The 25,807-nt window shown below is 43.7% G+C and overlaps 1 protein-coding gene across 1 annotated transcript; it reads left to right on the top strand.

Moving 5' to 3' along the window:
- Positions 1-2,807: 2,807 nt before the first annotated feature.
- Positions 2,808-4,163, top strand: tmem81 (transmembrane protein 81; the record flags this gene model as incomplete). The annotated part of the gene is made up of 4 exons (XM_079273144.1): positions 2,808-3,026; positions 3,379-3,527; positions 3,698-3,813; positions 4,048-4,163. The coding sequence occupies 4 exons, from the start codon at positions 2,808-2,810 to the stop codon at positions 4,161-4,163; spliced, it is 600 nt and encodes a 199-aa protein (XP_079129270.1).
- Positions 4,164-25,807: the final 21,644 nt, after the last annotated feature.

The following is a 25,807-nucleotide window of genomic DNA, read 5'->3' as shown; positions in this document are numbered from 1 at the left end:
TTGTTACTTAAATGTTTGTGGTAGAAATTCGCCCAAAAACTGCAGCATACAGCTGAAAAATGAATAATTTGTAAAAATCAAAGTATAATTGGAGACATCTGTCACTTATGAAGACATCTTCAGCGTTTTGTTAAATGGAATATTAAATATCTATCTATCTCTAATATCTATTGAAGCTAATAACTAGCGTTACAGAATTATAGGTGCTTTAAAAGCACAAAGTGTTTTGATATCATTGAAACTGGAGCATGTCATACTGCCTGTATAGAATCACAAGCACCTGCTACCTGGAAGGGGATCTGATCATTTAAACCACTATGAAGGCCAACACAGTGTACTCAGGCACAATGTGACCTTTGACTTTCGTGATGATAGAGCAAATTAATCTAATTTACAACGAAAGAGGAAACTAATATTGTATTTCACTCGAAATAACCAGTTTTGAAACATTCCTTTTTCCTACAAAATGACACTCCAATATCATTAAACTGCAATTTCAATTACATTGCGAGGGACATGTTTTTCTCTCATATTACGGTCGCAGTTTTCAACAGGCCTCCTCCCACAGCAGTCTTCTGCAGACCAGTGTTATTGGATGGGAACTTAATTTTACGAGACAGTGTCATGCTGGTGTGTCCAACATGCTAAAGAGCTGGTAGTCTGTTGCATTGGTTCCCAACTCAATTCAGCCTGACGGTCTGCATCCCCCTACAGCTCCAGAGATCACTCTGAGGGGTCACACACTTTCAAATAATTTTGATATCGTGCATTTCCGAGAAATATAACAAAAATATACTTAACAGAGAGGTCTGCTAGGTTTGCTTTCAGGAAGCAAGTTGCCAAATGGTGGAAGTATCATAAAACACGCCTTCATGGAACAGGGAACTACAACAGTTGATGTTTGTCTCTCACATTTTTCTCTTGCACCTCATTGTATGAAATATGACATTAGATTATTGGAAACTGTCTCCAACAGTGGAGTCATGCAATGATTGGTAGTTGTCTTTTTAACTTTTCCTCCATCACACTCAATGCCATTGCTCTGCCTAAGACTTGAGTATTTTGTATGACATTTTGTAATGTTCAACTATTATTTTCCTTTTTATGCTACATAAACTACACACAGTTTACTACCACAATGCGTCTTCCCTTCAGTGACATCAACAATAGAAATCTCTTCATGCCACTTCCTCCACCTGTACCAGCTGCAGTTAGGGAAGGATGGTGGACACAATTAAGGCAAGGCGAGGCCAACATTAACTGAATGTGAACTCCGGATACCCGGCATGATAGTCAGTCGCCAAAACCTGTCCAAAAAACCCCATTAATAACACCAACATTTCGCCAATACAAGATTCCTGATTCTGTCTCTGTGTGCTAGCCCTGCGATGGTCTGGCGACCTGTCCAGGGGGAACCCTGCCTTCACCCAATGTCAGCTGGGATCAGCTCCAGCCCCCCTGCGACCGGTTCCAGATAGCGGTTAAAGATAATGGCTGGATGGATCGTCATCATAAAATCATTTTATAAAAATGTGCATAACATTGTATAATGTGTTGTATAAATAACGTGAACATGTCGATGGTTTACCATCAAAATAAAATCTGATTGATTTTTTGTTTTTGAATTTACAAATGAATCAATGAACTGAAGGCTACAATGAATTTACAGTACAGTACAGTATGTTGTGCTGGGCCCCTGTGGTTTCTCGCTGGTATTTGTCTGACACCTGGGGGTCATGTTACAAACTGCAACATCATCCACATGCAACACAACGGCTTCTGCTGGTTCGGTCTACGGGACAAATTCTATGTCAAAAATCAAATAGCCATGACTCCAACAATAAGTTTAATGTAAATTTAAATATGGCTTCTTAATTTCTTTGTTCATACATTTAAAAAAAATGTAATCACTTAGATTCTTAAACTTAATCTAAACATGTTTCCATTATATGAACAATACATAAAGAATTACAAAACAAGGAGCAAATCAATGAATGCAAAAGACTTTAGCCCTTTTCCAGCACTTTGTAACTGAACACTGTTGAAAAAGCTTCTCTCTAAAGTGATAGATTATCTAAATACAGTTTAATCCTGCTAATTTTGACAAAGAATGACAAGATATGGTTGAACTTTACAGATTTTTTATATTTCAACATTTTGACCCACAGAACCTGCAGCCTGGAACTCTGGTTGTCACGACACAATATTCAGTTCAAACATAAATTGTATATTGAGACCCAGCAGATGCAGCAGTTTGGACCAATCGGTAAGTCATCTTTCTCACTCTTCTCAATTCAGTTTTACAAATGTGAGCTAACTTTTGTCGACAGCACCAACTGGACCTTTAAACATAGAGGCAGCGATAATCATACAAGGTGCAGTATGTTGTGCAGAGTAGCACAGTTATGGATTGATTCAACATTTTCTCACAGCTGTCACCTCCAGTTTGAACACATCACACAAAAAACTCTATGTCGTTAAGTTTCACTGAGCCTTGCAGGGTTAAAGTCATCTAATTGTAGATACAGCATATATTGGAGAGCAATTATACTTTGACACGTGACATTGATTTATATTTATGTGATATAAGCCTAAAAACAAACACACAGCATGTTGCCGAGCGATACAAACTTAATGTAAAAAAAAATCAACAAACTTGTCGATTGCAGTGACTAAAGTGATTAAATACAAAACGTCTTCTTCTTCTTCTTCTTCTTCTTCTTCTTCTTCTTCTTCTTCTTTATGACACATTGAGTGGAAAACTAAATATCTTTTTATTTCCTGCAGATTTACCATCAAACAGCAAAATGCAGCATGCGACTGTCTGGATTGGCCTCCTCCTCCTGTTCCTCCATTGTCGGACTTCAGCTGACCTGGAGGAGGTGGATAGAACGCTGCTGGAGGTCATTGTTGACAGCTCTCCCTGCAGCACCACCTGCGGACTGGGTGTTAAAACTCAAACACTTTGTTCACTGGAAGATGGCGAGACAGCCACTGAAGAAGTGACAAGTGAAGATGGAACAGAGGTACTCCAGAGATGTCTTGAACATCTAACACTAAGGCTGGGTTGCACTGACAAGGATTCCTTTTTAAATCCAATTAAATGAGGTTGCTACAAAAGTCAAAACTTGCTAAAAATTAAGATAGCTTCAATTTAAACCTCTCTTTATAGTTTTATATAATGAGCCACATGAGACAAAATCAGACAGGTTCAACAGAATCTCTCAGGCAAGGACCAGCCCACCGCAGACAGACTGTTGGATTTAATAAACGGAGATTCATTTTTAATTGTTTTTAATTTTGCTTAACTCTGATTTTAACTAAATTTTGATTTCATGCTCCAATTGTTGTCATCTGCATATGGAAATGGCTGAATAGAAGGTGTCGGAGGATTGCCGTGTTCGTAAGGTAAAGTGTCTGGAGTCGTGGCAGTGTGGACTCAGGACCATGACTGTGACTTCAGGAGAGAGAGTGGAGATCGACTGTCTGGGAGAAGTCATGGAGGCAATGGGCAGGTTCTCCTGGAGGTAAGGATGGAGGAGATTTCGTGGCTTTTTGGTTGCTCTTTGTTAAAGTGTGTTAGCTTAGTTTCCTCAGCCCAAGGTAAGGTTTCATCTTTAAGAGGAACAACCTGTAATTGCAGCAGCTCTTTGATGGAGGGCAGTGCTTACTGTGATGTTTTCCCTTCATGGCTCAGGGTGTCCTGGCGTTACGCTGGAGGAATAATCACCTCTGATGACTCTCTGTTTATTCGCTGGGAGGCTCCTCTGCTGGATCGAGTGATTCTGAACCCCATCAGGGAGGAGGACGCAGGTAAACACACCCATACATGTGGCTCACACAGACTGGATTTTGGCTTAATTTCAGAACTCCATTTCCTGGTGAGCTCAGGGTTGGGCCAGTAGGTATTGTGAGAAATTAAGTTAGGAAGTATTGATATGTACGTCAAGACAGTCAGACTCTACAGTTTAAGTATAACTACACACAAATCCAAGGGAGCACTTTCATACAAAAACACTAAAGTGCTGCTAATCATGTCATTTTCAGGTACTTATCGCTGTATCGTGCAGGATGTCACCTTACGCATCGTGAAGAGGGCTTACTGGGGCATCCGGGTCTTACCTGTCGGAATTCTCAATCTGGACTACGAAAACAACAAATAAACAAACGTCTGAGATCGAATGAAGACTTTTGATTTCAGCTTTCAACTGGAAAGGGAAAATATAACAAAGCTACTTTTTAAAGCAGCAAAGCTATAAGTTGTAAGATGTATAAAGCTATAATCAATATTTTTTGATAACAACAATATATCAAATAACACTCGTAATGATAAACCTCCAGAGGATTATTGACTGAATCTGCAGCTCCATGAGTTTTAGCTCATTATTTAGCTGTCATCTTTACTGATCGGTTTTCTTTCACCGCTCTCGTAATTTCTCGGCTGCAGCAGGCAGTTGTTTTCAACAAAGAGCTCTAAAATGCCACAAAACGCCACCTACTCAGCAAACGGCAGCACGGGCCTTAGAGACAAGCTGGTGAACACAGTGCAGCCTTTAGCAGCGAAAGAACCAGATAATTGAGACCAGAAATCAGCTAAAAGACAGTGAATATTGCTTATGAAATGCTTTTCAAATGTAATTTGAAGGGGATGCATTGGATATGTTTGTTAGACGTTCTTTGGAGAGTAACACTGAATGGAAACTCACACCCAGGCTTAGTTTCCAGTCATTCTGGCTGATAAGACTCAGGGCCAAGCTATGCTGGAAGTATGCAAGGTCCATCTCTGTCCTTTAAACATCATTTCAAGTGTCTTACCTAAAAACTCAGAGGGAAGTTTGGTATCTGTTTATTATCTATTTGATAATGGTGATATTTTATATATGCATGCAAGTTCACCTTCTTTGTAAATATTATATTCAGTATATCATTGTGCCTTAGGATTTGTCTCTGATTCAGGTTCCCGCACACATCATTGCAGTTTGTATGAGAAGGTTTGTCCTCCTTATACAACTGTAGAATGGAACATTAGTACATTCTTCTAAAGCCAATATTACACGCACATCTTTTCTATGTTTTCTACTGACTCCTAAAACTATCAGAAGCTGTAACCTTCATTTCTTAAACCTGCACTGCCTTCGGTGAAAGTGTTTTTAAAGTTTTTGCACCATCAACTAGATTATTTCATGCACATTGGGAGATTATAAAAACAGGATTAAGGACTATTTGACTGCTGAATATCCTGTTACTGAACAGTGCTAATGACATTGGTTGATGTAATTTGAGTTAGTGTTAAGTCAGTTCATTCTGCTTTTCATGTGAAACTTGTTATGCCGCCATGCGGCCAAGACTCCCATGAAAAAGAGATTTTGTATCTCAATGTCAATCTCAAATATTCCTGGTTAGATAAAAGTAAAAAAGTACTAATATGAAGGATATATTGGAAGTTACCCCACCCTAACTGGTGCACCAAAGCTGAGAGGAGAGATTAGGACCCACAGAGTCCTGAGGAGACATTAAATCAAGGAAAATGAAAGCTCCTGTGGAGGTGGACCATAGCTGATTAAGGGTATTAACCATAAAACTACTGCGTAAGACAAAATGAAAACATTCAAACTCTTGGCGCGACAGGAGTCAAGAGTGTGTTAGACGGTTGTCTAACTCTGTGCCGGCAGATGGCAGTGTTGGTTCATTAAAAAGGTTCTGACAGACAGTATGACATTAAGCATGAGCATATTCATTCAATTTCTCCACCGGGACCAAGCTGCATAATGGGACTGAGCTGAATCTGATGAAGAGGCAGGAAGACGAAAGGATCCTCTCAAAAACAAGATGATGCATCTCAAATTGTTGATGCTCATTACACGTCACAAACAAAACCTTTGGATGGATGAAAAATGTTGAGGCAGCTTTGTTATTTTAAGATCCTTAGCTCTCAAACCATCGACGAGAGCAATGTTTGAGCTGTGGGCTTGTGAAAAATCCTTGTGGCTGATAATTGTGGGTTTTAAACTTACTAACAAGATTAAATTTAATATTAGGAAGCCATCAAGTCTGAGTCATAAAAGACAATAATTTGTTAATGATCAGACTCTGGTCAAGATACTCTGCAGGTCTTTCCAGAGGGTAAGTGGTCCATGTCCACCTGATGAACTGCAATTAAAAAATATAGTCAATTGTCCTTCTGGTGGAGCATGAACACCAACTACAGAGATTTTTCACAACCTGGCAACCCAAACGCTATTATGTGTGATTTACTAAGTGGTGCCAAATACTACCAAAGCGGTAATATTTAGCTGAATCCCTGCTGATACTTCTGAATATTTTGCTGATAGTGCATCTGTGCTTATTTGAAAACAACTTTTGAGTGCAAGACCTTTACATCTAAGTATATTCACACTGTAGTATTGCTGACATTGAAAGAATCTGAATATCTAGGCCAGTTTTAGGACACAATAATAACAGATGTTGACGTCATCAAAGTGTAATCACTGAGGCAGAGAGAGAAAGGTAATGAGGACAGATGTCTTTGCTGGTCTGTGATGAGCGTCTTTATTTGTGCTGTTTCGAAAAGGAGCAGAGGCAAACGAGGGGCTCAGGGGAAATCACACAAATACAATTATGATGATATGCTGACTGTAATTCATTCATTTCCTCGTGGAACTTGCCCCATTGAAACCCGAAGAACATAATTTCCCTCCATGTGCTTATTTACAACATCAGTTTACAAGATGTAACTGTTTTCCCAGCGATCACTGCACACGGAATTTAATTACTGCTCCCCTGAACCATCACAGAACACATAATAGTCGGACATTGAATTAATAAATGGATGATCTCTACACGACGGACGCCTCCAAAAAAAGATTCTGAATGAAAATGAGAGAAAAGAAATCAGTGCTCAACCATGTTGAGCACTGGAGAGATGAGATCAACAAACTCTCCTGCTGTTCTCAGTTTTCTGAAATGAAAATATGAAGTAAACTAAATGTCAGAGTGAGTTACGAGTGAGCTTTAGATGTTTCCTATCTTCTAAAAGGTCTTCTTAGCTTTTGCACTTTTTGCTGCCCCTCTTGAGCCATATTCTAAAAAGCAGTGGTGGAAAGTAACAAAGTACATTTACTCATTTACTGTACTTCAGTACAATTTTAAGGTACTTTTATTTCCACCTTATACTACTGTAGTCCCTGATCAGACACAGCGTGTTTTGGTGCGAATTGATGAAAAATGAAGCAAATTAGACTCTTGGAGCTGCAATCTCGTTCACGCAATTTCTTTTGGGCCCTTCAGGCGGTGCAGCTCGTGGTTGCAAATGATGTGCAATTCATGGGCTTATCAAGAGCCTCAATCTACTCTTTGCGAATTCACCCTTCAGTGTGTTTACACAGGACAGGTGACAAAATGAAGTACACTCAAACCACAAAGAATGCATAGTAAATATTGTCGTTTGTGCATTGTGTGAGAATAGTATACATCAGCAGTAAAAAAGGAAGAGGATGAGCTTCTCACAGCTGGAAGCAAATATAAATATATTGTGAGTGCTGGTGAATCAGCTCCAGAAATATCTTGAGAAAGAAATTTAGCTTTCTGATTGTGAAGTTTAACAGTGACGTTCCAAAGTCGCGGTTTGATGGACGTCTGAGTTTAACATATTGTATAACGTCCTGTAAGTACAAAGCATGTTGACTTTGTGAAGAGGTCTTATGAGGAAACTCAAAAAGCCCCTTTCAGAAACCAACCAACATCTTGCTTTTGTCTTAAGTGGTAAAGGTTAGAATGGGCATTCATTCCTGGGACACAAATATGGTTGCAGCCTGACTTGGTGATACTGTTCCAGACTATTAAAGCAAAAATTAAATTTTCTCTCAATTGCAAATCAATATGGATATTTTGGTCTCATATCAAGCACGGGGACTGCAGTTTGAACAGGATGTCGCAGAACAAAGCCGCCAGCATGTTCTGAAAGTCCTGCAGATTTTAATATATGGGTCTCATTTATGGACGTTAAATGGTTTCTGAGTTAAGAACCTGAGAGGAAGGAGTGGAATAAAGACAGCAACTGCAGATGGCTTTAATCAGGTTCCGCTGCTTCAATGATTATTTATTAAAGCCCGGGGAAAAGAGTAGTTTGCACAAAGAGATTTTTCGATCTCTCTTTTTTTTGTCCTCTGTGGACTCCAGTCAAACGGTGCCACAAATGATGTTCTGACGACTGCTAGATGATAGCAGTCGACTGCTAGTCCGTGTTTTCGTATTCGAACTTGAACCTTTGCACGGTGTGTTTTAGTTCATAAAGGTTGATTAACATTCTGGTCACATACAAAATGTCTCATTCGGTGTTCGGTTGTAGTTAGCTCCACCTTCTCATATCAATCTGGTTCCAAATAACCCAGATGACAACGGCCAAGAACTAAGCTGGTGACAGCCAAAATGCTGTTGTTCACTAACCATCCGATGACGTCACATTGACTACATCCATTTCTTTCCATTTATATATACAGCTAAGTCAAACAGCGCCCCTGTTTGACACGGCCTGTTGTGACCTACTGCTCATATATATTTCTGACAACGGAGCTACTTTGCAGTTGTGTACTTTGTGGCTTCTGAAATGTCCAACCATCAGCAAATAGTATCTGAATATTCTTTGGAGCTGCACATAAGAGATAACTATTTCAACATAAAACTATTGTGTCAATTTTATGGAGAGGACAACATCTCCAGAACAATTGTATTCATACACAGTGAATACAAATGCTCGAAGAAATACATCAAATACATTCTATAAGCCCACAAGCTTCAAGAAAATACCTGAAAATGTATTTTTTTACTTTTTAGAAGAAAAGAAATCCATCACATATTTACATGCTTGTTGGTCTCTCAACCTTTTCCGCTGCATCCATTGTTTGTTTTGCTGCTGTCCTCTTCTCTCCAGTTCCCAATGCCAAAGTAGCATTGACCTTTCCGTGAAACACCCTTGCTCTTTTGTGTGTGAGTGCACCATCACGCAGGGTTCTCACGCACACAAAGCCCTGGCAGCACATCACCCCCACCCTCATCAACCTCCACTGGCTCCCGGTCAAGTCCCGCATCTCATACAAGATCCTCCTCCTCACCTACAAGTCCCTCCATGCCCATGCCCCCCAGTACCTATCGGACCTCCTCCGCCCGCATGCCCCTCCCCGGAACCTGCGGTCTTCAGACTCTGGCCTGCTTGCCACCGCCCGCACCAAACTGCGAACCTTCGGGGACAGAGCTTTCAGTGTGGCAGCCCCCACCCTCTGGAACTCTCTCCCTGCGGTGATCCGCAACATCTCCACTCTGGACGCCTTCAAAAGGGCCCTCAAGTCCCATCTGTTCGCCAAGGCTTTCGGCCCCTAGTTTACTTGTTCTGTTTTTCTGACTGTTTGTCTAAACTGTTTTTGTCTAAACTGTTACTCTTGTAAAGCGGCCTTGGGTCCCCTGAAAGGCGCTATATAAATTAAAGTTATTATTATTATTATTATTATCTTTTTTAATGTCACTGTGGTGTCCAAATGTGCTCTCCACCAGAACAGAAAACTACGAGAGGAGGACAAGCCTTGATCCAGAGCAGATTGCAGGACATACTTTAAACTGGCATTTGTGTGGAGCTTGCAGGTATCAGGGGGAGAGGGGATTTTAATGAAATAATGTCTACAGAGGAGATGAGGGAGGAGATGAAAGCAGCAGTTTCATAGCACAGCTGACAAACCTATCCACAACAACTTCTAGTTGAAATTCGAACTGCTACAATAACGGTTTGTTTACAGTTGGCTTTTTCAATAACTCATGACTGTAAATTTAGATTGCATGGACAGAGTAGTAGCAGTGAAATGCGGCCCCCTTTTCGTTGTATGGGGTTCTCTCACAAAACCAAAACATACTCAGTACTGCTTCTGTGTTATGTCTGATTTAAACATATGCGTTCTGTGTGGGCACCTCACCTGTGTGCCAGGCATACATACACGGCAGCGGATGGCGGATGTAATTCATTTTTCATTTGGACCATCCTTTTACAGATCCTTTGTCAGGCGGTCATTGATTAATTTGACAAGCGTGATTCAATATTTTAATGCAAGTTTGGCTCAACAAAATTGATGGAAATGTCGGATGATGAGGAGGAGGAGCTCCCGTGCCTAGAATTAATAAGGAGGGAGAATACAGCCTGCTTGTGCAGCAAATGATGGCAATGGATGAGGAGATGACTTTCAGGTATTTCAGGATACCTACCAGCCGGTTTGAGGATTTGGTACATCACTCGCATCCATTTCTGAATCAACAAGCCATCAAGCATGTCCGTGTATGTGTATCAATCTGACAGAGGATGGATTTTAAATTTGGCCACCGATTTTTCCTGTCTGGGAAACTTGTTCAAGGTGTCAGCGACAATCTGTTCCTATCTTGTGTCCTCATCACCAAGCTGAGCAGCTCTCTAGCAATGTCATCAAGACAAAGAAGTATTTCACTCGTTTCCGTCTTCTGGATGGTGGTGACAGAGAGGCCCTGATGCTTGAAGAGGCAGACGATGGAGCAGGTGCACATGGAGCAGGTGCGCATGGGTGTTATGTTAGCCCGATGGAGGGGGTGTAATGTTGGTCTGCTCTTCATCCAATGTGTTGGTGAGGTAATCTTTGCAGAGAATTGCTAGGCAACTGGAATGATTTCTCCAGCTAACTCCGTGGGAGAGATCCTCTCCGTCAAGCTGAAATGACATTGCGACATAGAGTTAAGGAAGATAGTATTTTTCTGCATCATATTAAAGTTACTGTGAGGAACTTTTAACAGGTTATGAAATAGTCTCAATTTAATAATCATGCCTCGATATGACTTACATAAATCAACAAGACCTTCAGCGAGAAGATTGGCTATTTCTATACAGTTATACTCAATGCTTGTCATCGGTCAGATTCCGTGCAAAATCAGATGAAATCATGCAGGTTCACCATGAAGTCCTTCAGGTCAGACTCCAGCGGGTCACCAAACCCGCTGCACACAGATCCAGATCCGCTTTGCTGCCGCCTTCAACCTGCAGTCAGAAGGACTGACCAGCACAGACAGTCAGTCTGTTTCCTGAAGGGACTCCGGTGCTGGAAACACCATTTTGACCACAAAGTTCCTTTTAGTAGCTTTCGAATGTCGTAACCCCCTTGACTGTTATAACATTGTGTTAACAGAGTTTTGTGAAATGTATTTTTGTCAGTGTTCTTCACAAAACGTATTCAATAAAGTTGAATTCACACGATTTGAAAATTGAGCCGATGCCATGATATTTTCCCTCTCTGAAAGTTACAGTAAAAACTCCCCTCACTGTATCACAGTGACAGGAAAAAGAGAGGCTGGAAATAAATCGACTATAACTGAGGGTTATTGAAGAGCACGGTATTCCTCCAAAGAGCTTTGACATGCATCTGTGGTGCATCAGAAGCTTCCATTGTTGGTTACACCCTCCGACATCACTCTCCAGCTCTTCAACAATATTTTTCTAGGAATTGTGACAAACATTAATTGTTGAATGCATCATTAGAAGACGCATCAGTGGTGTCCATATCTTCTGACTTGTTCGGCAAGCCTTTCTTCAAACTGGTCCAATGTGCTTTGTTGGGAACTAAAGGAGCGTGTTTGGGTTATCAGCATTTAAGAAACTGAATTCTTGACATCAATAGAATTATTGATGTATGTAACGATTATTAATGATTATTAATATAAACGGGGCACCACCCTGCGAACAGGGACCAATAACCAAACGATAAAACTAAGTCTCATAATTAGTAGTCACTCATAATGTCAATAGTCTGCGTATGACTATACATTCAGTGACAGTGAAGGTTTTAAGTTCGAGCACAGGCTACTACATACAGTCTTATCAAATACATATGCACAAGTAATCACAGACGACTGCTCCTGAAAGTATAACAGAGTTTATTGAATCAAAATAATAAATGATCAAATCAATTAATATTGCAACCAACAAACGTTATCATACAATTTTATATGCCTAAACTAAAGAATGAATAAAATGGATGAGGGTGTATGTCTGTGTGTGTATGTGTATGTGTGTGTCTGTGGGTGAACAGGAAGGAGTCTTACAGCTACGCTAAAGACTACAAAGATGGCGGCGTCGAGTGACGCTGGCCAAAGGGGAGGGGCCTTAAGAACTACAGCTAAAAACTACAAAGATGGCGGAGTCGAGTGACGCGGACCAAAATGGCAGTTAGGCTGCTGTATGTAATTCACGTGTGCCTGGGCAGGACGTGATGTGAGCGCTCGTTTGAACGAGGTTCCCCAGGGGTAGAACTAGGAGCTGTGTGTGTGTGTGTTTCGTGAAAGGAGGAAAGAGAAAAAAGGAGCGAGAACTCGAAGTGAATCACGCTTCGGCGTGCGATGTGGTAGGGAGCCTGCTTGCTGGTTCTATCATGCATAAATATACCGCTGTCGTCTTTGAACTGCCGGTAACTTATGCCGTGATAAACCACGCACCTCAGCTCACTCACCGAGTCGAGTTAATGAAAAGAGAACTTCCACACGGAGTGGAAGACAATGAATGAAAATAATCCCAAAGAAACAGTCATAGTTGATACACAAATACAGCGGCGCTTCTCTGCGCCGTAATGATTGCGTAATACCTCAATATCACGCGACAGTAATTTAAACACACAAAAACAAGGGAATATCAACATATAAATGAATGGCCTGAATTAAACTTAAGTTAATTTAAGCTAAGCTATGCCCAAATGCCAAGAATCTTACTTGTAGATGCTTCGTTGCAACGTGGAAGTGTTTGTGGCAAAGTGGTCCGTCTTCCTCGTCGGGAAGGGGGACAGGGGGGGGGGGATTGCTTGCAGCGCGGCTTTGCAGCGGGCGCTGTGTGTCGCACGGCGTTTGCTGGTGCGGCTTCGGTCCGTCGTGGCGTGGCTCTGGAGCAAACGCAGGTCCGATCTGTACTCGCTGCAGGGAGGACAGTTTAACTTCGGCTGAGACGACGTGGTCCGTAGGTCTCCCGGTAATCATCGGTCAGGAGAGGAGCGAGGCTTCGTCGGCTCCTCTGTGCCGGTTTGTGCACAAAATAAAAAGAAGCAGAAAGCACTGAACGAATGCTGATGCAGATTCGTTATCGCGGGCTGTTTCGTCCAGCGAAACGGCTCGTGAGGGTTTGATGAGGGGAGAAGGGCCGTTGTTTCCTCGTGGCCAGCGTTGCGCTGGCGGGGAAAGTTGGTTCTTCTGTGGCCTGGACGGGGGTGTCCGAGCAAAGAGAGCGTGGTGTGCTCCCTGTTCGACGGAGGTCGACGGGAAAAGCCAGGAGGTGTGATCTGCAGGCACTTTTGTTGGACAGTGGTTGAACCACAGGGGTCCTGGGGTCTCTTGGCCTTCGGCCAATGAGATTGCAGCGGTGCATTCAGGTGACTTCAGGAACCATAGTTTTTTGGGGGGAGGGGGAATTCACACCCTAGTGTGACATTCCTTTGCTCTCCTCAAACTACAACTCAGGATGAGACCTTTGCTTGAAACAGTGAAGGCCAGATTCTCTTTGTCCACAGCACATGTTTAAGCCATAGGCCAGAGCCCAACAGCTTGTTGTTGTTGTGTGGGATGTGAGGTATGCGTCCGGATATCCCACCTCCCGAATCAACTTCCCAAATGATGTGGTGCCTGCCTCATAGTCACATTTGTCCGGCTCACTACGGGCTCTGAGAAGTGTGAATTAGGCATAAGTTATGCATTAATTTCCGTGTCTCCAAGACCGCATTTTACCATGATGACAGACAAGGTAATTAAATCAACAGATTAATCAAAAATAATTGTTTGTTGCAGCCATCCTCTGAGAATACAGAGGCAGAGTAATGCTCAAAAAAAGATTTTGGTAGGAGTAGAACAGCAAATTGGGTTTGTGTTTATGCACATGACCATGTTATCCAAAAAAACAACCCAAGGAGCTGAAGAACTATCGAGGTAAATTAAAAGAAAACACGATAGAAGATTGGTGATGAAATTGAGGGCATGGCGGGGACACAAAACCCACACACGATGGATGACCTTTTCCAGAAGACCTGCCGAGGTGCACCTGCTCAGTAATTGGAGACAGTCACAGGGGGGAGTCTGTGTCTCTCTCTGTGTGTGCCTGTCTGTGTGTGTGTGTGTCCTGCAGTGACGACAGAGCACATTGAATTTCACTGACATTCATATATTGGAGGTACTGGTGAGAGCTGACCGTTTCAACGTGTGTTTGTGTCTCCTGCAGTAACAATAGGGAACATGACATACATTTCCCTTTATTCGATACATCTAAATTGTGTATAGGTGTACCTTTGTATTTGTATTATTTTTATACCTCACTTCCCCTGACCGAATTCTAAAACACAGACAATCAACGTATCCGTGGTTTGGAGAAATGTCATAGTGACTGTGCTAATATTTCTTAGTCTTGAAGACTTGAATTTAATTAAACTTAATTCAACATCTACAACTGTGCACAACAGGAGTCTAAAGTCCTAGGGGTAACACTGTGATAGAAAAACAGACCCTATTATTCTCTTCACTTTCATCATTTCATTGATTGCGTTCTCTGAGCTGTCAATGACCTCATTTACTATTAACTGGGGTGTCTTCACTGACATCTCGCAGCAGGAAACAACAACAACAATTTGTAACAGTGGACATAAACCCTTAGAGAAAATAGTTTGAAGTGAAGATGTGTAATGCTTGAAAGTGCAGTCTGCGGTGAAACCTTTTATTGATTATTATGTTGTGTAATAACTGCTTCAGTGTTTACAAAATGGCTTTTATAATCACGAAGCATCAGCTCTGGGACTCTCCACTTTAGTCATCTTCCTTGTCTTCCTCTTTTATTCTCCTCATTTAATTGGACCCCTCACTGTTTTCTTTCTCTTTACCTCCCTCTGTCTCCCCCCCCTCTCTCGTTCTGTTAGTCCCTGCCTTTACATTTCAAAGGATTATTAAGAGAGCGCTATACAGAGAGTGTGTCATGAGAATTCTGTGCAATGATTTATTTGCATAATTTCTTCCAATAGCCAGGCTTTTGTCTCGTCTTCTTGATCACAGCATCATTTGATGTGATGTTCAAGAGCGACTGTCATAATATCCACTTACTCCATACAGGCCTCTTTTAACTGACTGAGAGAAACACACATTAAGTCAATGTTTTCAACGAGCAGATTATCATGCAGGCTTCATTGTTATGACTTGTCTTACTTAAGGTTTCCTGCAAGATAATTCATTTTCATATTCTGATCACGAACACACTCAATACAGATCGTGAGATTGACGAGCAGGCCGAGGCATGAACAGTGTCATATCTATTATTTGGGATGCTAGGAAGTGTAAAGCCGCATTCCATCCTCGTTCAATGTTGTTGGATCAACAAAAAGAAAAATGGCGAGACCTGTTACGTTTCGCCGGGTACTGCAAGGAGTATTCGATAGTTTGTGGGCGGCAAGTGACATAGCTCCAAGAAGCCGACAGCAAGGAGCTCCAGCTGGAGGTGGAGCAAAACTTTGCCTCGCTGCAAAGTAGCACCCCTTGGAAGTTGGTCAGATCATTTTATTTATTCATTTAAATGTATAGATATAAACCATGTCACTAAAAGAGCTGGACAGATTTATAGGACAGCAAGATAAAAGGCAATTGTTTGTAATAACTAAAGGACCTGAAACAAGGATGTCACAGTTTGATACCATCTAGGTAGATATGAAAAAGGTACAGAATTCATGTTTTAAATTTGTTCTGTTTACAAAAGGTTATATATTTTTTGAACTCGGACATGTGGGTGACAATCAAGTCCTGACTGACCAGGTCCTCTTGGTTGTCAGTATAGTTACATGCAGAAGATTGATGTCAATTTATGTTCTGGAAATGTTTGTATATCTATGTTTACTAGCCTCTGCAATGATCTCTACAACTGTATCAGTTGTAAAATTCAGGTTATTTCACAGCCTCATTTACTCATCACGCTACCTCTTTTCATCTTTTCTGTCTGCCTGTCTCTGTGAAGAGTTCAAGTACCTTAAGAGGCCCTCTTGTGTGTAGGGCCTCTCAGTCTTCATTATTTGAATATCAAGGGGGCTTATGAAGCTCTTTAAAAACAGCAACACAACAACCACTGAGTAATGTTAGCGCAAGTGTGTTTTGTGTCCACAGCGTGCACATATACTCGAAAATGTCCCTCTTTTGTTTATTTTTGAGTGTTTGTGCTTCCGTCCAACAAATGCTTGTCATGTGAATTCTGAGCTTGATCCACATCATTGACCTAATGCACTGTACATGTGCAGATGCATGCACACAGTGAACTGGGAATTATTTAAACTGTTTTTGTGATGTTTAGGTTGCTGCCCATGTTGTGAAAATCATAAACAGCATGTGATACGACAAAAAACAACAACCTTGTTTTGGGGATGTTATTACTTGCTGCTTAGGACTCCCAAAAAGCTGCAGTATACCAAAATATGTTCAAGGTCTCTTACTGAGGATAACCCTTGCTATGTATATGTTATATAAATGCAACATATATGCTGTAATATATATATATATATATATATATATATATATATATATATATATATATATATATATATATATATATATATACTGTATTTATAAATAAATCAGACGCAGGGTCCCTGTACAATATAAACCTCCAAGTCTTGCTGATTAGGTCAAAGTTTGCAAGGGGCAAGAGAATTCAACTGAATTACATTTTCAAATCCGAGAAGCTTATTTTGAGCATAAAAGGCAGTTTCTATATGATGTAAATAGTATTATTGTTTGTACCTCTTTACTTTTAAAACCCTTCATGTCTTTAGAGCAGAAGTTCAGTCTTTCTGCAGCTGACTTGTGTCACACAAGTTAAAATACATTATTTACAGTCCTTGCTCATCCGGGCACCCTTAAAGTCATTAAAAGTTCTCGCAGCATGATCTAAGTGAGCTTCTGATAGATCTGTGCTGAGCTCTTTGAAGAGACAGTGGACAGTATCACATGGATTCTTCACGCATTAAAGAAAGATGTGGCAATTTCACATCAGCTATCATCTCTGATAAGGTTAAGACACTCTGCCAAAAGGAGAAAGGACGGTGCTCTGCCTTTTGCAAAGATCTCTGTGCTAACGAGATTTCGGAAGTGTAGATTCTTCCAAATTCTAACCCGCATTTCGTTTGACATGAAAAGAAAAGAACTTGAATAGATTAAATATAAACATTGTTGAAACTGTGTAATTGTGATTATTAAAACACAGAACCAGGAAAAGTCCAGCCTTTGCAGTTATTGTATTGTTTTACCAATTTACAGATGCAATTGTTTACACAAATAAATGATCAGAAATAATCTAACAGTTCTTCTCCTTCGGGTTGTGCCATAAGCCAAAATTAGACCGTAAATAAATAAAATCTATCTGTGGTCTGCCTTTACAGAGCGATTGTTTGTATTGTGCTATGGTCCACATCAGTTACTTTTTATGGCTCCAGTGTTTCACCTGCATTCCTCAAAGGCAAATAACTTGCTACCTCTACTCTAAACTGTTTAAGTCTGTGACCAATAAGGATTATAGATTATTTTTTGTGGAGTGAGCACTGCGCCGTATATTAAAGATGATCCTGTTAAATGATACATTGACTGTAAGGAACCCATCATTTGGTAACTCCGGAGGCAATTTGGCCTTGTGTGCTCTGATCAATTTGGCAACCAGTCATAATGTTGTTGTAATGAAAACTGCTGGCATTTGCTACTAGTGTTCTTCACCACTGTCTCGGAAGAAGGAAATAACGGTAATAACAGGCAAACCAGCTTTAAAAGTGAAGTCTTTTCTTTTTTTCTAAAATGCTGTGTGCTGAATCTAATCTATGCCAATGTGAAGACGTTTGTGTGGATTTCGAAAAACAACAGATACATATTTGGGAAATTAACTGAAACATATTTACAGTAAAGAAATTGTAAACTGTTAAATATGAGAGGATTTGGAGTGGGGCTTTGTTACCTTGTATTTTTTTAAATTTTAAAATAGGGAAATTAGTTTGGTTGTACTGAAAAATAGCCTTCAGAACTAACATGAAAAATGATCGTGATAAGATTGTGGATCGTGATATGATATTTTTGCCATATCGCCCACCCATACTTCTACTCTACTTCATGGGTATATCTTGCAAGAGTTTGACCCGTATGATACAACCGGTACTGCCTACATTAAGTTAGACGTGCAATTTATCTCTGTATCTGTACCTTCTATTATGAGTGCCGTGGAGACCACAGGAGACGTTTCTTTCTGTCAGGATCCAGGATTCCCCTGTCTGTTGTGGTGTGCCATGTGCTCTGTTTGTCCTCTGCCTTCAGACACCTCCCAGGGCCGCACCCTTAATCGTGCACGGCTGAGGACACTCAAGCTGATCACCTCCTGCAGCCTGACACACCAGACTCAGGGCCCCTTAATGAGTAGCCTGCCACTATATAAACTCTGGTCCTGCAGTCTGGGAGTGTCAGGTCGTACCGTCTTCAACCCGCTGAAACCCTGTGGATTACACTCCACGGCTCTGCCCTCCTTGTGTTTGTGGATGCGCGCCGCCGCTCTGCTCTCGTTGTGGTCTACGGATTACACTCTGTCGACTCCAGTATCGAGCCACGGGACTTCACGCCGTCAACTCACCAGCCCTCCAGTGTCGAGCCACGGGACTCACACCATCGATCTGTCAACTCTCCAGTGTCGAGCCACGGGACATCACACTGTCGATCTGCCACTCGGGTGTCGGACCACGGGCTCCACACCTGCACCCACCTGTCTATAAATAAAACCTGTTTAACATTCACTTCTGTCTCCTGTGGTCTTGCGTTTGGGTCCTATCTGTGAACTCCCGTGACAGAACGACCTGACCATAATGGACCCAGCAACCACAGGAGCAGCTACGCTGGCCGGATATAGCACGCAGCTGGAGGCACACCAGCAGAGGCTCATGGAGATGCGTCAAGCCCTGCAATCCATGGAAGCTGAGGTCTCTGAGGGGGACCCAGCAACCACAGGAGCAGCTGCGCTGTACAGCACTACCAGGCTGCTGGAGGAGACGAGACGTTCCCTGGCGAAGATGAGACGTTTCGCTGCTGAGGTTTCTCGGGTTGGCTGGTGCGGGCAGGAACTAGCCCGGACAGTCAAGTCTCCACCAGTTCCAGCACCCGCACTATTCCCGCCTGTCCTCGCTCCGCCGGTCTGGGAATCCCCCGTGCCGGCTCCGAGTCCCTATGATGGAACACTGGGGAAGTGTCAAGGCTTCCTGGTGCTATGCCAACGGGTGTTTGACCGACAGCCCCTGACTTTCGCCTCAGACAGGTCCAAGGTGTCTTACGTGGTCTGCTTACTGCGGGGAAGGGCTTTGGACTGGGCCATGTACACAGTGAGCAGCGACCAGCCTAATACTGTGGGGTATGTGGACTTTGTGACTGCTCTGATGAGAGTTTTTGACCCTCTGGGGAACTCTGAGTATCTGGTCAAGCGCCTTCTCAGCCGGAGACTGAGCCATGCAGGGGTAGCGGAACACTCAGTGGCCCGGTCGACTCCGGCTCCCCGTAGTCAGACTGCACTGCAGCCGGCTCCTGTTCCTGTCACCTCTTCGCCGCAGCTAGCTCCGGTTCCTACCGCCTCTGCGGCACAGCTTTCGCCAGTCCCGGCCGCCGCCGTCTCCGTACCGCGGCGACCTCCAGTCCCGGCCGCCGCTGTCTCCATACCGTGGCGACCTCCAGTCCCGGCAGTCGCAGTGCAGCAGCGACCTCCAGTTCCCGCCGCTGTCATCCCGGAGCAGCAGCGACCTCCAGTTTCCACGGCTGCCGTCCCAGATCAGCAGCGACCTCCAGCTCCCGCCGCTGCCGTCCCAGAGCAGCGACCGCCAGTTCCCGCCGCTGCCGTCCCGGAGCAGCAGCGACCTCCAGTTCCCGCCGCTGTCATCCCGGAGCAGCAGCGACCTCCAGGTCCTGCCGCTGCCGTCCCGGAGCAGCAGCGACCTCCAGTCCCAGCTGTGGTCTCGGAGCCGCAGCTATCCTCGGACCTCGCGGCCGCGGAGCCAGAGCCGCTCGCTGGTCCTGCCACCGCAGCTCCAGTTCCTGCCGCCGCAGCGCCAGTTCCTGCAGCTCCAGTTCCTGCCGCCGCAGCTCCAGTTCCTGCCGCCGCAGGGCCAGCTCCAGTTCCTGCCGCCGCAGCTCCAGTTCCTGCCGCCGCAGCTCCAGTTCCTGCCGCCGCAGGGCCAGCTCCAGCTCCTGCCGCCGCAGCGCCAGTTCCTGCCGCCGCAGCTCCAGTTCCTGCCGCCGCAGTCCCAGTTCCCGCCGCAGCGCCAGCTCCAGTTCCTGCCGCGGCCGCCTCTACGCCAGTTCCTGCCGCCGCAGCGGCAGCTCCAGTTGCTGCCGCCTCTACGCCGCAGCCCGCTCCAGTTCCTGCCGCCGCAGCGCCAGCTCTAGTTCCTGCCGCTGCCACCTCTACGCCGCAGCCCGCTCCAGTTCCTGCCGCCTCAGCGCCGCAGTCCGCTCCAGTTCCTGTCGCCGCCTCCGTGCCGCAGCCTCTCCCACACCCGGCCGCCGTCCCAGAGGCGCAACGACCTCCAGTTGCCGTCTCTGAGCGGCAGCGACCTCCAGTGCCCGCTGCCGTCTCTGAGCAGCAGCGACCTCCAGTGCCCGCTGCCGTCTCTGAGCAGCAGCGGCCTCCAGTGCCCGCTGCCGTCGCGGAGCAGCAGAGACCTCCAGTACCTGCCACTGCGGCACCAGCATCCTATTCTCCAGAGCCCTTCCGCCCGCCCGGCCGCCCGCCGGAGCACCCGGGGCCGGAGCCCTTCCGCCCGCCCGGCCGTCCGCCGGAGCACCCGTGGCCGGAGCCCTTCTGCCCTCCCGGCCGTCCGCCGGAGCACCCGTGTCCGGAGCCCTTCTGCCCTCCCGGCCGGCCGCCGGAGCACCGGGGGCCGACGCTCTTCGGCGGCCCCGTGGCGGGTCAGATCCTGTCACCCCTCCTCCGGACCCCCGCCGCCCACCCTAGTCGGCCTTATAGCTGTGGGGACATCCCTCCTCCGGACCCCCTCCACCCGCCCTGTGTTGGGTCTTGTGTTACGTCTGGAATCCGTGCCTTAAGGGGGGGGTACTGTCAGGATCCAGGATTCCCCTGTCTGTTGTGGTGTGCCATGTGCTCTGTTTGTCCTCTGCCTTCAGACACCTCCCAGGGCCGCACCCTTAATCGTGCACGGCTGAGGACACTCAAGCTGATCACCTCCTGCAGCCTGACACACCAGACTCAGGGCCCCTTAATGAGTAGCCTGCCACTATATAAACTCTGGTCCTGCAGTCTGGGAGTGTCAGGTCGTACCGTCTTCAACCCGCTGAAACCCTGTGGATTACACTCCACGGCTCTGCCCTCCTTGTGTTTGTGGATGCGCGCCGCCGCTCTGCTCTCGTTGTGGTCTACGGATTACACTCTGTCGACTCCAGTATCGAGCCACGGGACTTCACGCCGTCAACTCACCAGCCCTCCAGTGTCGAGCCACGGGACTCACACCATCGATCTGTCAACTCTCCAGTGTCGAGCCACGGGACATCACACTGTCGATCTGCCACTCGGGTGTCGGACCACGGGCTCCACACCTGCACCCACCTGTCTATAAATAAAACCTGTTTAACATTCACTTCTGTCTCCTGTGGTCTTGCGTTTGGGTCCTATCTGTGAACTCCCGTGACACTTTCAGTGGAGAAATAATGAAGAACCTGTGATCTTCATCTGCCTCAAGCCTCAAACATCTCCCGAAATCTGCTGTTTGATGACTTGTTTCAATTACAGCTCCAGGGTCCTGACTTTGGGTCGGGTTTGTGACTTTAATAACTGCAGTGCATGTCCCCTCCCTTCCCATCTATACTCTGTCTCGTCTATTGCTTGAAAGAAATAATGCAAGTGACGTATCAGAGTAGAAGGGAAGAAAAAGAATAGCCCCTCTTTAGTCTGAAGAAATGAATGATGTGGAAAAAAATGTAACTTTCATTCCTTACTCAAGGAATTTATAAAGAAGTCAAGTGGAATCAGACGTTTGGCACATAATTTGCATTTGTGTTTACTATAGAGATAACAGATATGACAGAGTATTGTTACGCCAGACAATTATGACACTTGACCGAGAGAGAGTTCAATGAGATTATCTGGATTCTTCTTCAAACATTGACCTTATTTTGGCTCCTACATCGTTGGTCTTTTAACCCCATATTCTGCATCTTCTCCGTCTCTAGTCCACCCACACACCCATGATTTATGTTTGATAAATTGACAATCTGTACATTCTGAATTCTGCAGCATTTCAAAGCAGACCTCATCTGTCTCTTCTTGCTGACTACTCTTTTGTCCGTGTGCTTTTCCAACCATTACACACTCGGGGCATTATTGTCTTTCACTGAGACAGGATCACATCTGACAGCTGTAATTATGTCTTCACTGAGCACTGGACTGTAGAGTGAAGGTTTCAGGCTGTGGTTGGAGTTCATTTCAGTCTGTGATAGCAGCTATTACTGAAATTAAATAGAGCCATTTGGGCTCTTGAGCCTTTCTTGCCATTGCAGTTTATATCCATTTTAATTTCCATGCTGTAATGTTCAAGCTGTAGTGTGGCACATCACTTTGGAGATGACGGCAGTGTGAGGATGCAGCCATCCTGATCAAAAGATGATGAGCCGTCCCCATTTAGCTTTAATTGAATTGTGAGTATTTTTGTGTGTAGAAGGCTGTAGAGTAAATTAGCTCAATTAATGATATTGTTCGTCTATGTGAAGATATTTTGAATTATATTAGCCTTTAATTACAATTGCAAAGACAAACTGAACAATGTTGACATAATTATGCAGTGTAATATATGTACAGGGTTTTCAAACTCAAAATTGCTTCAAAGGTATGAACTATAAATTTCTCGTTTGTACGAGTGGTTCTTGCATAAGGCCCATTGTTCTATTCAGCCTTCAGCTAGGCTAGGGGTACTCAGAACTGTAGACCGTCAGCCTGCCTTTAACCTGATGGTATGATCGTTGTATGCATCACACGTGATTGGTTGCACCCATGCCCACATCAACACAGAGTTTGATTGCATGTGTGCATGCAGCAGTGTGAAGAGAAAATGGAGGAGAAAGAGAAAAGCCCTGCAGGAAAGATGTGATGCAGATATGCTCGTATATGGTCAGTGGTAAAAGACAAACACACACATGCCAGCCGGAACCGCCCTCAGCAAAAAAATTATAACTGGGATTAAATATGCTCCATGTAGGAAAGTATAAATGCATGTGCATGGACATACATTTGAGAATAAAGAACTGTCTACTCTTTTTCTATCAGGTGAAAGTCCATATGCACATACTGATATTTACAAAGGAGCTGTTTCAGACTATGTTGAGCTGATGGTTCACGATGAGCAACACAAGTCCGAAATGTCAGGTGCAAACAACATTCCAAAAGTGCACAAACATTATAGATATGAATAGCTGTTATAATATGTCAGTGTTGTGTTTCCAGCTTGTTGAGTTGCGTTTATGTTGAGCACAAATACATGTTTAGATGTACAGCAGCAGATGTATGTGAAAACTCTGTGCACATATTCTGCAAAGTTAAGGTGAAACAAGTGAAGTGACAATAAGCAAAACAAGAGAGGATACGTGTGAGTGTTTAGTAGATGTGTTTGTCCCATTATCTTTGGGAAGAAGAAAAAATACTGGATTCAGAAAATGGCGGGTTGTGCATCATACAAAATACGCATGAACCTCAATGCTTCTTTCTCCATTTAGGCTTAAAAACAGAAGAAAAAAAGGTGACCGCTTCAAGATGACTGATGGATTGATGGTGAAGCACAGGAGGGAACAAGATGTTCAGTCAGACTAAATATGATGACTTTTGTAGAGTTATTGTATCTGACTGCTAATTACTGGCACATTCATAGTGCCAAACCCAGCAATAATTTCTCAACCGCTATTTAACATCTCAGACAGCCCCCCCCCCCCACAGATTTATCAAAGCAACATTCAAATGTTTATCAATTAATTTATTGTGCTGTTGAGTGGTCGCATATTGAGCTGTAACAGCTTATTGGAAGGGGAGGCTGACTTTTGTTCAAAGCCGGAACTCATTACTCAACAGGATATTGATCACAGCTCAAAGCTCTGTGACATGTTTACCATCAGTGTCAGCACGGAGTGATCCAGGTGGAAGAAAATAAGAATAAAGAGCAGAATTAATGAAAGAATCGGAGGTTCTTTTCTCCCAGGTCTCGCTTCCACTTTTCAGAGCCTTCTAATATTCTCAAAGAACTGAGGAGTAAACATTCATTGTGTTCGTCACAACAACAGGAGAAACTTTAGCTTTAGACGCGTTGTCACCGGAAGTAGAGTTTGGTTAAGGCAAGGGGTGGTGCCTGGGGAGAGAGCAGGAGGCAGGACATGAAACAGATTACTCTGCTGTCTGGTTCGCAATTTGGTCATAAACAGCAGAGTATCTTGCCATTCCGTGAATTTGTCTGACGACTGTACGTCTGTGTTTTCCAGACACAGGACAACCCTGGCAAAGGGCCAACTCCCAACTCCCACTGGAAATGCGTTTGACTTCGTGACGAGTACACGGACACAAGTTACACAAGGACTGGATGGCTCGTATCAGTAACCCTGGTACACCATATTCCCACAGTAAACTCCACATATATGGTTTTTACCTTTTATTTTTCCCTTTCTAACCTCTTCCCATCTTCAGCCTTTGCCTTTTCCAGTCTCTCTTGCTTTCTGTTATAAAATCAAGTCAAGACTATGTTTTTCAAAAAGATATTTAGGAGATGACACTTACCACCAGAGACCATCAGTCATGCCAACCCCTATATTAAGAAGCTCCCCGCTTGCAGGTGAAATGAAGAGCTGAAGACACTGATGAACCACTGAGGTAAAAATAATCCTGTTGTGGCTTTTGACAAGGCAACAGGGAAGATAACTGCAGCATTGATTGGGCTTTCAAATGCAGGGCAAATCAATCTGTATAACCCTGAAGTTTGTTGTGAATGTCAAGGTCTCCTGGGGATGACTTCTTATGTTTGTGGTGACGACTTGATCTTTCCTATAGTCAGTCAAGAAATTCCACTTGTACATAAGAAATATAAAAAACTGATCCCTTCCCCTCTATTATACCAAAGTCATCATGTCTCTCGTCATCTCACTACTTTCGGCTCTCGACCCGTCAGTCAGTCAAATTACGTTAATCCCTCTGAGTTTTAGTGCATCTATGGAAGACTTCTCGCAGGTGAGATGTGGGAATAGATTAAAGGGCCAGTGTGTAGCATTTCACAGGATATATTAGCATAAATGGAATAAAGTATTCATGACTATGCAATAAGTGTGTAATAACCTAAAACTAAAAATGCTGTGTTGTCTTTATCTTACAATGTTAGCTTACAATTGATGTGGATGATCAGCAGTGGTTCCTTTTAGCCATTGTTGCTTTTTTCTAACCTTAGTAACCAAGAGGTTATTTCCGTGTAATGGCTACAAAGATCCTGAACCTCAACAAAGCAGTCATTTTAACAAAAACCTTTCCCTCAACCTAACCACATAGTTCGGATCATGTCATTTTAACAGTGAGTTGTAAGGGTTTTGGAAGGTATTTACGAATGATGTTGTGCGATAATGGCGTCAGATCAGATTATGCTTTTTGTTCATATATTATTGTTTTCCAAAATATAAAAAAACAGCTTTACGTACACCATTCATTTATAAATATGTGTAGAATTAAAGTTGCCTTTAAAAGAAAATGAATAGATTTTAAAAC

This window comes from Melanostigma gelatinosum (assembly GCF_949748355.1).
Source record: "Melanostigma gelatinosum genome assembly, chromosome: 8".
NCBI classification, from domain to species: domain Eukaryota; kingdom Metazoa; phylum Chordata; class Actinopteri; order Perciformes; family Zoarcidae; genus Melanostigma; species Melanostigma gelatinosum.
Note: the sequence above shows the minus strand (reverse complement) of the source record. Positions and strands in the feature narration are given on the sequence as shown.